Source organism: Echiichthys vipera (genome assembly GCF_963691815.1).
Source record: "Echiichthys vipera genome assembly, chromosome: 2".
NCBI classification, from domain to species: Eukaryota; Metazoa; Chordata; class Actinopteri; order Perciformes; family Trachinidae; genus Echiichthys; species Echiichthys vipera.
The window spans coordinates 18,466,409-18,478,632 of record NC_139827.1 but is presented as its reverse complement, the minus strand read 5'-3'; the positions used below and the strand labels follow the sequence as shown (position 1 = coordinate 18,478,632).

At 38.6% G+C, this 12,224-nt stretch overlaps 1 protein-coding gene across 4 annotated transcripts in view; it reads right to left on the bottom strand.

The window, feature by feature from the left end:
• Positions 1-12,224, bottom strand: part of tbc1d1 (TBC1 (tre-2/USP6, BUB2, cdc16) domain family, member 1) — a 48,712-nt gene that overhangs the window by 29,639 nt on the left and 6,849 nt on the right. For all 4 annotated transcript variants that reach the window (XM_083921589.1, XM_083921590.1, XM_083921591.1 and 1 more), the window contains one exon: positions 720-1,310. In XM_083921589.1, the coding sequence (XP_083777715.1) occupies positions 720-1,310 (591 nt within the window). The remainder of the gene's footprint in view (positions 1-719; positions 1,311-12,224) is intronic.

Genomic DNA, 12,224 nt, shown 5'->3' with positions numbered 1-12,224 from the left:
AGCGTTTCCTCTTGCTGAGTCATTAGGGGATTTATATTTTTCTCTGGCTCTTGTTCTCCTCTATTCTAGTCTCTATCTACAATACATCTTTTATTAGTTTCTGTTGCTAGCAGTGTAGTTAGCAGTGTGATTTCTCTCTGTACTGACAGTCCGCTGGAGTGAGCTGGAGGTTTCAGGTTTCTTTGCTGGTGTTGTGTCGAAGTTGGAATAGTGTTTCTCATATTAGAGAGGTTCACAGAGGAATGGGAAAACACCCCTGTAGTGACTAAATGTGCTCAAAAACATGTCACTTTATCCAGTGTCAGCCATTTTAAAGGAAAGAAACAGAAGAAAAACACATTTTTGAGTGGAGGGAGTGGGGGACTTAAACACTTCTGTTATTTTACTGTAGGACCAAGTCTATCATTGACTGCCGTGCACATACAGAGCATTGGATTGCTGCACCACACAAAATTGTTTTTTTCCTTCTTTAACTTGCACACTTTTTGTGCATCTCTGAAGACAATGTATAAAGGACTGATCAATGCGGTATATACAGTGAGTATGGTCCCAATGATTGGCACACAGCCATTTGTTGGGACAGATACAGTCATCCAAATTTAGTTATATTTTTTGGGAAGCGTTTATTGTAATGGATCAGAACTGCTAAAGGTATAAAAAAAAAGGAGCAATCAGAGTATAATTGCTATTGTGTGTGCATATCCGCTTGTGAAAATTACCGTAAACAGCATGGTTCTGTTCTCCTGCAAGCTGGTGGGCTGTACTCCAGCGGAGTGGGCGTGTGCCTCAGTAGTGTTGCTATGAGAGATCTCAGGTGACAGTCCATTCTCATCCAGGGCCTGCAGACAAGGAAAGCTAGGGTCTCTTTTGAACAGGACAGGGCGCTTTCCTGTGGTTGGGCTCCCTTCAGCACCATTACCAACATCACCACTCCAGAGTCCGTTGGACTGAAAGGTTAATGCCCTCTTCAGCCCACCCACCAATCCGCCATTATTTCCTCCTTTATCGCTCGTCTTTGAGCCATGCAACTGGCTAAACTTCTCGATGCACTCGTCAATCAGGGCAGGAGGGGCTTTCTTGTGAGCAACACTCACACGGCCGCAGAACAGCACCTCAAATTTCTTGGAAAAGGCTGTCGGAGACACAGCAGCAGAGTGTGCGGCTGAGGTTGTCATTGTGGAGAGAGAAGAATGACATGTTTCAGAGGAATCGCTGCCTCCATAGGAAGTTTTGTTGGAAATGGTGGTGGTGTCATCATTGCGTGCTGAGCTCTTGCCAGCCTGCCTCAACGTACTGATGATCTCAGGAACCTGGAGGTATAGCAAGCAGGAGATTAGAACTTGTAACTAGTGTCTGAAAAATGTTGTAATTGCATTACAGTTTACCTAATGAATATGTAGGGATGAGAATTGATACAATTGTATTGATACCAATGCCAGTATCGATTCTGCTTTTTGGTTCAATTCTTTATCGATTTCTGATCAATTTTCTGTGTGGAAAAAAAGTAGGCCTACACAAAGTGTGAATGAAATGAGAAAATATTTGTACAGCATTTGTTTTCATTAAGGTTTTCTTAGTCAAAGAAAAAAAAATCTGCTAAGCCTGCCTGCATGGTGCTTATATGTGTTATTATAACATGATATTTACCGGTAACGGAAGTGCTGCTCGGTTGGGAAGCAGGGGCACTCGAGTGTCAAATACCTGGGATTCAGCATGTTGCTGGTGTTCGGACTGAACTGACTGTTGATGTTAAAATGTGAGTGTCACTGTTCCAGGGAATCACTGAGATGCCCCACAGGTCAGTGAAGTTACATGTTGTTTTTGAGATGCTGTAAACCTGTAGTTGGTTAAGAGAAGAAGAGGTGTGGTATGGTAATAGGCTAGGAGCGAATGTGTAAAGAGGGCTTTACGGTTGTTCTGTTTTGGCGTCGGCCCACAGTAGCCCTTGTTCAGTCAGAAATAAAGCTGCAGCAAACTGGATAAAGTCCCACCATCTGATCACTTTGTGACGCTATGATAATAATGTAAACAGTGAGTGATATTTTGTAGGGAACTGTTTTGATTCTTGGGCTGTGGGTGACAGAGTTGTATGAAGGAGAAAGGTCAGCTGGACGTGGTTTTGTGCATATAATGTTGGTTCAGTATTCAGCGGCAGCATGTGTTTCTTGACGTTTGTCCTGTTCTTCATTTTAAGGCAGATGTGTTGATACACTGTATGACTGTTGTACTTTTTCATGTTTGATTATCTGCAAAACTCAATAAAAAAAAGGCGGAAAAAAAAGAAGTAAAGGTAACTACACCAGATGCAGCATGCGATCTGTCTTCATTCCCGAATAACAAAGGGAATGTCTCCAAACTCAGCAATGAAGCTCAACTCTGTGCTTAAAGCGGCATGACAGACAGACAAGAAATTGCAGCAGAACACTTTACCTGCAGTGTACAATGTATGTCCTCAATTTTGGCCAGACTACATGCATGTATCTGAATCTCTACATTTGGAAACCTGTTGAATACTTAGTAAGTCCTTCATCCGTGTCAAAAAAAAGAGTGAAAATGGTGCCGATGCACATATTTTTACCCAGAAAACACACAGCTTTTTAGAGATCAAGTTTCTGCAAACTTATTTCAATAGTGAACTAAACCTAATTTAAAATAAAAGCTAAAAAGCATCTGCCTTTAAAAAGCTGGAATCATATCCACAATTAAGACTTGTTTCTTTACTTAAATTACATTAACTGACCTCTTCATTTCAAAAGGTGGCATTTGACTGGGTGCTCATACCGTCCAAGCAATGATGGCCCGGGTAGCTGCCTGCAGTAGGTAAACACTGAAATAAACACTAAATACATACTGCATGAACCACATATTTTCTTATTTATCAATGTAGGTGCCACATCTAACTATGAGCTAACCTGCCTTATGGTGAAATGAGCGTTACAGTTCCCTGAAATAGAGCAGCTCTCGTGACGTCTTCCTGTGTTTAAAAGAAGCCAAATTGGGACCTTTAAAGTAGGCTTTGTACTCACTTTCCCTCTATTTGATTCCCTTCTTTCATCTCCTCTTTTCCTATTTATGCTCTCTAAATAAACATTAGTTACCCATTTTTCCCCATCTACTTTTACTTCTTATACAACTATTTAAAGCTGAACTTTTATCAGTATCCCCAACTTGGCATATTTGTATTGTGTGTATTTTGGATTTTTGTGTGCAAGCTAAACGCTCTCAGCATGCCACTGTATTTGTATGTGTGTGAGACAGACCTTTCCAAAAATGGATCTATTCCTATCTATTCCTGGTCTGCCCTGAAGAGCCATGAACCGTGACCATTTCCATCATCCTCACATACTTCACTTTGGCATTAACACAAAAATAATACACACTGACTCAGACACTCAAACGGGGGTACCGACTTGCACACACGCACATTCAAGTCATAACAGAGACTCAAAATACAACTGACAAAGAAAAGCAGAGCATAAATATGATCAACTCCAACGCTCCAGACGCATATTATACACACATACATACGCGTTATGTTTACTCATCAGGTGAACATGTCTTTTAACGTCAACTCCCCATTGATATCAACAACTGCATAACAGTTGAGAGGACAACGGGGCCACAGCTCTTCCTCTCTGTTCCTGCAAACACTTAGTCTCTGGCTCAAATCTCCAATAGATCCAGCAGTCAGGATGTAGTGGTTCGTTACAAAAAAAAATGGAGCATGGAGAGTTGAAACGTTCACTTTCTTTTTTTAAAAATTATAGCCACTCACTGACATCCATAAACTTTATCCAGGAAACTATAATAAAGAGAGATTATGTGATTTTGTATTACTTGGCTGTGAATTTAGTTTATATAATCTATGTAAACACAATTTTACTACTTCACAGACAAAAAAAAGAAAGAACAGTATCGGAAACAGAGCAGGGCAGCAGAAACTATTTTATAGCTCTTGTCCAGCATCCTGGATATTTATGTTCGGACAGGGCTGTTTATTATTTCCACAGCACATGCACACAAAGAATAATCGCTCCGTAAGACAAAGAACATTCCATGGCTGCAACATATATTCTTTTAATGTGAAGATGATCAAGCAACAGCTAATCCAAAACCACTTCCTGTTCATTCAAGTATTTTGCAAGAAGATTATTTCTTCTTTTTGTGATGTAGATGTGTTGCTATTCTTTTGGGCTGTCTGTAGATAAGTGGACATTGAGGGTTAAATGAGGACTGCCTACAAGAAATGAACCATAACTCAGGGCCTCACTCCATAACCACTCTTTCCATGACTAACACAGAGGATTTCCATGACCATTAAAACAGTCTAACACATAGCTTATGCCAGTTTTAAAGGCAGAGAAGCAATGGACAAACATGAGTAAAATAAGAAAAAATAATAAGAAAAAAGGAGTTTAGATAAGGTTTAATAAACGGGCTTGGGACAAAAGGTCAACCAGCCAGCCAAAGTAACACTTGATCCAAAGTACAATATTTCATATATGAAGACTGTAAGCTTTAACTGTGGCTGTCCTGTTGGTCATTCTGTGGTCAGCTTTATACAGTTACAGTGTACTGAGAATGTTTAAAGAGCAAAAAAGACATTAATAGAAACGTTTCAAGCCACCAGTAAATCAATTCTCTGTTATCCATCTATATATATATATATATATATATATATATATATATATTGTGTGTGTTCCAGTCACACAGACATGACTAAATACACTTACATTTGTCATTCACTCAAGACTGTAGCAGTTGGTAAGGTATTCCAAGTTGTTATCAACATTGGTTTGATAACAGCGATCAACTGTTCAGATGCACCACAATTGTGGTTTAATCTGAATCACTGAGTCGGTGTGAAAGGAATGTAGTAACAACCAAAAACTGTGACCATGTCTCGCTCCCAGCTCAACAGATACAGAGAAAGAAAAGCAGGGATAGCTAAAGTTACATCCAACAAATGTCTTTTGAGCTGTCATTGGTCATAATAAAAACTAGAAGGGCACCTCCATCAAGGCCAAATGCCCTGTCTTGACAAGTAAGTAAGTATCAGCAACAAAGCAGCAAAGTAAAAACTTGCGTTTTAATCAGGTTTGTTAGCAGGATAAACTTGGATTAAGATCATTGTCACACAGATGACCTATATTGTGTTACAAACACATTCACTCTGTGATCTTTCTTCTATACAGCTGGGACACTGTGTGCTCGTACCCTTTTCCTGATAATTAGCATCAGTTGCAACATCAACACTGTAACTAAAGGCCAATATACAGAGAAAACGGCGCTCTCATCCTACTGTAGCAAAAATAACTGATTAAACGCAGCGAGGCAGAATGAAGCCTGAAGTATTAAGCTGCTCTAGCTCATTGACCCCTTGTAAAAAAGGATCAAAGAAAGCCAGACATTTTCTTGCAACCAACATTTTTTTTTAATTTGTTTAATGTATTTTCTATTTTGGCCAAGATGACTTATGTCTTCACAAATGTATCAACCTTTCCAAGGCTAGTACGTACTACAGCTTCCTCTGTGTAAATAAATATAACCAGAACTCCAGTAACACAGAGACTAAAAAAGAACTGAAGGTAACTTTAAGCAGGTAACTTTGCATTGTTGTTGTTCTGTGATTGTGTGTAGCGCTGGCATAAACAAACAAAAATACAACAGAAAAAAGCACTTTTGCAGTTTTTAATTACTTTTAAACTTCCCCTCCTTCTTAATTTAAGGACAAACAATATTATGTTACAAAAATATATCATTATCTTCCACAAAAACATCATACGTCAGACTATAACCTTTGGCTGCCAACACACATGCTTCTCCTATTGTGAGCCCAGGTTGCAACCCCACACTGGCATTTAAACAGACCAAGGAACAAAAAGGAGGAAGTAAAGAGTGAAGCAGAAGCAGTTGTTGAGTCACATCAGTGATGTCATTAACGTGTAATGCGAGAGCAGATATTAATACTGCAGTCTCACAGAGTGACACTTCAGGCAGAGTCCTGCTGTGTCTTGCCTCGGTATGAGATGTGTTCACGCCTGTTCTTTTATCAAAACAATGCTGGCCTCATATTGTTCGATCTCAACTGAAAGCTGCTCTGGATAACTGCGCAGCAAAATGTGTCATGAATCGGTTTGAATTTTTGTCCTTTTCAAAAGATATCAGAACAGCAGTACAGTGGTAGAAAGTGAGTGAGTACATTTATTTGAGTACTGAATTTGAATACAATTCGGAACTAAATAAATTACCTTTTACTCCAATTAACTAATATCTGCCTTATTTGTTACTTTGCAGATTAGGATTCTACATCCAAAACAAATCATGCTTATAAAGTATGATGCATTCCTACAGATTAAGCTACCCGACCACATATTAAAGTCTACCTCAAACAGCTACAACATTAAAATGATACTGCTTACAAATGAATGGATTGGTGATAACAAATGAATTGTTTGGAGATAATAATTCAATCATTTAAAGGCTCTGCACATCACACAGGTGTTAACTGATTGGACCTCGGCTCAGGCTGAAGTTAGTGGAAATTATGGTTATTTTATGGGGTGCCCAATCTCACCAAGTCCATAGACTTTTTTCACAGCAGACATTTTGACCCGTCATAGCAGGAATAGCACAGGTGCAATAAACAATTACAATGACAACAATAACGGTGGCTCAGATCCATTAAACCTCCCAATAAACTATTACAGTGAGCCAGCACTCGAAATATCAGGACCTCCTCTAAGTGGAATAGAACCATCATTAATGTAAATATACTTGTGCCAGTCAACCTGTCTGCAATAAAAAGGTTTATAAGAACAACTTGCATGCAAGTCGTCCTGCCTTAACCTGTGCCTCAATAGTATACACTCTCTGAATGCTATTTTGTTCCTACTTATCCAAATGGCTATGTGGCCTCGTCGATTGGTTAGCTTTATACACATTGAGTCCTTTAATGGCAACACAAAATATTATTTGTTAGCATTTTATTGAAAAAAGGGCCAATGCATCTGTTCCGAGTGCAGACATGTAATGTGACAACATGTACCCACTACATGTCACCCACTTACTGTGTCATTTAATGTTTTGAAAATTTACCAAGAACTCTTCCAGGCCATCTTCTTCTACTCCTGTTTATGTATATTCATGAAGTATAGTTAAACAACTCAGGATAGGAGGGACTCTTCTTGCAGGCTCTAAATTTTACTTTGCATCATAAGAATCTGAGTGCCAGCATGCTGCTTTCAGAAACTGTCCACGTTTGGAAGATAAGGGCCTCACTCCCAAAGGAAACAAGGCACCAAACATAGACATCGAGTCTTACTTACTGTTACTGTTAACGTTCCTTGCTGAATATGCTTTTCAACAATGGTTACATACAAAGGACATGAATCATGTGCCCATATCATGTACTGTACTGCACTGTAGATGAATAACAATAAAGTCTCCTGTCTAATAGTTTAGCCTGAATTAGCTGAAGCCTTAAGCCTATTATCAACAGTTAGCAGTAGAACTTTCACCGAAGGGACGTACACACACACATCTGCGTTTGTGAGACAGCCAATAGGAACGCTCTGTTTCTCTCTTTGAAATAACCTGTGATCGATTTCGTCATGGAATAGATTTTTTAAAGCCTGAAAACAACGCCAACAGAAGGTGCAGAAGTCTAGTTTCGTCTCATAACACTTGAATTACAATATGATGAAAGATTGGTTTGGATTGTTTTGCCCCAAAATGCCAAAAATAAACAGCCTCCACCAGCTTTAATGACCAAGGCCCATGACCAATTCCTAATGTGTTTATTGTGTTGCCCAAACTGACTTAATAATGAATTCAACAGAAATGCAACAATTATTTCCTTTTAAAAAACACTCAAATACCCATACTCAGATACACCATACAATTCCCTACTATCAGTGGCAGGGATATGAATGGAGAAGCAGTTCCAGCTGAGAACCGGTAACAAATTGAAATTGGAAACAGAACAAAAAAATTACATCAAACTAATGCATCTACGCAAATGGAAACTTGCAACAAGGAGTCATGACGAAGAGGAAGAAACAATTTTAAATTGTGTTATTATAATAACATTAGCACCATGTAGCCAGTCTTAACAGTTTTTTTCTTTGAAAAACCTGAAAACCTAAATAAAAAAGAAAGCTCTCATTTCATCCGGACTGTGTTGTTGATAAGGAAAACCTGTGTGGGCTTACTTTTCCACACAGAAAACTGATCAGGATCAATAAGGGAATCAATAAAGAATCTGACCTGTAAGCAGAATCGATAATAGCATTTGTAATATACAATATATTGATACCAATATCAGTCAAATCTGATCAATTCCCTCCCAACATATTTTTAATCGTCCTGGCATGAGAGTGGAGTCTATCTGTCCACTTACAACAGACCTTTCTGTTTTGCTTACCCCCCCTCTATCTACCCCTTCCTCTTCCTTCTCTGTAACACTTCAACCAGCAGATACATTTACTTCTTGCATGTGCCTCTCCTCTCACTCCTTCTGTCAGGGAAGACACAGAACAGTCAAGAGGAGGAGGATTTGTTTTCTTAATTGTACTAGTCTACTCTAGCCTTTTCTCATTTAACCCCAGTTTCACTCCCTCTGGCTGATAACGGCTCCTTAACTGCTCAACATGACGATGTTATCGTCTCGACTACTTTTTTCTACACTCCCTTCTCAACGCATTTTCCGTTGAAACCCCTGTCTGTATAGGTGAAGTTCACGTAACCACATATAACAACCATGCAAAATATCAAATAGTTTGAATTTTATTTTTCATAGTTACTTATTTGGACTGAAACTGAAAGAAGAAGTATAGCTGAAACAATTAGGGATTTAATTGATTAGTCAATCAAGAGTTGAATAACCTGTAAATATTTTGAGAATTGATTAATAATTTGAGTCATTTTCAAACCAAAATACCAAAATGTTACCAGCTTCTTAAAACTATGATGGGCATTTATTAACATTTGTTTTTAACATTTCACAAACAAAACGATAAATAAAGAAAATAATCAGCATGTGAAATCAATAAGAAACATAATGTTTGGTATATGAGTTTCTGTAGTTATGCAGGAGAGAAAACCAATAAACTGTTGCTATGAAAAAATGGCTCACCAATTGCATTCTGGGGATCTCTTCAACATTAACACACAAATACAAATGTATTTGCCATGTGTCATCCATTCTTGGGTTTCTTATTAATTATTACCCTATTTAAGACTGCTTTAAGAAAAGACCAAAACATCTGATTTGGGGATGTGGACTGAAGGATTGAATGGGAGTGGAGAGAGGGTTTACTCCTCAGAGGGTAGCCTCAGCTATAGACACACAGCATCTTGTTCAGTTTAACATTTACATGATCTCAGACAGGAAGGCAGTTGGACATAGCCTCAGGCTGTATGTGACCCACAAACTTGGCCTCTCACAGAGGAACAACATTGAAAAAGCATTTTGTCTCTCACCAAACCGGGATTAAATAGAACTACTGTTGTACTGACCTCGAAAAGAAGGAAGTTACACAAGTACCTCTGGTAAGAGAGAAACTGCAATTCGGTGCAATCAACAAAATAAACTCAGTGTTTTTCAAAGAGACCAAATATTATTATTATTGCAAAAACAAACACACAAATTATAATTTTTCTACATCAGTCCTACATCAGGGTTCCACATTTATAAGACAGAAGTAGGCTGACATGACAACACATTTGCCCAAAAAGATGAAAGATAGAGCTGCAAAGATGCATCTATTAGTTGTAAATTAATAAATTAATCGCCAACTTTTAAGATCAATCACTTGGTAAGAGTAACAACCAAAAAAGTCAAAACTCTCTGATTCAGGCTTCCTAAGTGTGAAGATTTTCTTGTTTCTTAACTTCTCTATGACAGTAAACTGAATATCTTTGAGTTGTGGACTAAACAAGACATTTGAGAACATCATCTTGGACTTAGGGAACAACTGATCAGGATTTTTCACAATTTTCTGACATTTTTTGGACCAACCAGGTAACTTATTAATCGAGAAAATAATCGACAATAAAAATAATCGTTTGTTACAGTCCTAATGAAAGACAAAACACAACAATGTAACTCCAATTTTCTACCGAAACATAAATAATTTATAGAATCATCAGCTTTGATGGTCAAAAGTAACCTAGTATCCAATTTTAACCTTACTTAATTATTTATTCTGTATTCATGAATAAATGAGAAATAAAATATGGAAACAATCAACAAAAAGAGACAAATTACTCTCATACACTACCTTGATAAAAAATACTTTGTAGAAATATACTGTAGGTCAAATTTACACTAACCTAAATAGATATTTCACTTAAAGAAGCCTGACTAGTCAAATGAGAAGCTCCAGAGGAATGTCACCAAAAACCCAGTGACACACCAGCCAGACTAGAAACAACAATGACGAGCCAGTGAAAAGCCCCACTTCTGCACTTCTCATGGTCATGTGCCTGGGTCCTGTGCCTTGTGGAGCATAGCCACGGCTCACAGAAGTTCAAAGTACAGCACCCATACAAAAGATGAGAAGCACCATCGAAAGAAAGTGAAGCACAAAATAGAGAAGGAGGGAAACGATTTGAAGGATGGAGTTAGTTGTAAAGTAGGAAGCGCCACTGGGTGACTTAAATGGTAAGCCACAAGAGTCCGACACACTGACATCACTCTATTGGGATTAAGGAGCCACTTCACAGCGCAAAGAAAAGCAGGGCAGACATGACAAACTCATTCAAATGTGATAGCAGAGACACAATGCAGGGGCTTGTTGTCAAAGTGCTGTGCACTGCTGCTGAGTCAGAAGGAACTCTTGGCTATGAATAAATGAGGTCAGGAAGGCTCACAGACAACCCCAGTGTTCTCATCTTGGAAGATTGTTAGGTGGAGCTTGAAGACTGACAGGATGACAGGTGAGGAAAGCTAGGCTTTGAATGAACGTGAGGGACAAACTACTAGACAAATACTGTAGACAAAAAGTGGACTGACAGGGACAGACTGTCAGCTGTATAAAGACAGGAAGGTGCCTCCAGTTTACAGCCTTATTTTTACAACAAAGCAAAGAGTGTGTCACATGAAGAGGGAGGGAAAAGCATGTGAGGCCAAATGGATTACAAGAAGAAGGTATGGCAGAGAAGGAAGAGGGGGATTCAAGGACTACAGTCTCTCTTGGACAATTTAGATAATCATTAACTTCAATCCCTTTTGAATATACTTTTTTTTGTCCCAATCAAAATGCCTCCTACCTGCGGTACTTTCTTAGATGGCTCAGGAGAACGTTGTTTTATCTGAAGAAGTTAAATGTCAGCCAACAAAGTTTTTCTATCACAACTCAAACTTTTCCCAAGCACTTAATCAGAAAACTAAGAACAGCCACGGTACCCAAATCTCTGCAGTCCACCTGGTGATGTTGAGTCTCACTTTAAGATAAGGCTTTAATGTGGGTTGTGTGTGAAACCAGCCATGAGAGAGAGACTGCTGAAGTGACGTTGAGACACAGTATGAGACTAATATGGTGTTTGAAACAACATGCCTCCTCTTCCAGGAGTGAAGTCCTGGCATAAGCACAATGGCTCTGGAGGTGATAGCCCCATGACTCACTCACACACTCACTCCTACACCTACATTTGGCTTGTGTTAACAACAGCTAAGTAGACTGGATTTTCATGTACTTCATTTTATAGAGGTTCTGACAGTAAGTAAGCCACTGTTTAACAGAACCAGCGTTAACCTTTAACATCCAGTTGAGGAAAATGCCGTATTTTATAGCGAGATTGATAATTCACTGTTTCAAAACCATTTTGAGGAACACCGTGGGCTGTGGAGGAGGACGCACTGAGCAGGTTTCTCTGATACAAATGAGACCATGCCACTGGTCAGAAAACCACAAATGATCGATTTATATGTACATTATTTTCTCCATTCATCAATGTATCATTTAGTCATAAAAAAGTGAAAAATGCTCATTATTTGTTCCAAGAGCCCGATGTGATCTGTTATGTGTCTGCCCAAATAACAGTCGCAACCCTCAAGGTAAGTAGCTCAAATTTACTGTTGTGGAAAACTTAATAGGAAAAATTATCATTAGAGAAACTGTCAAGTTATTTATTTGGGTCACATTTGCTTAAAAAATTGTAAAATCTGTAATCATGTATCAAATATTTATAGATTAATTTTGAGTCAATGGATTAATCAA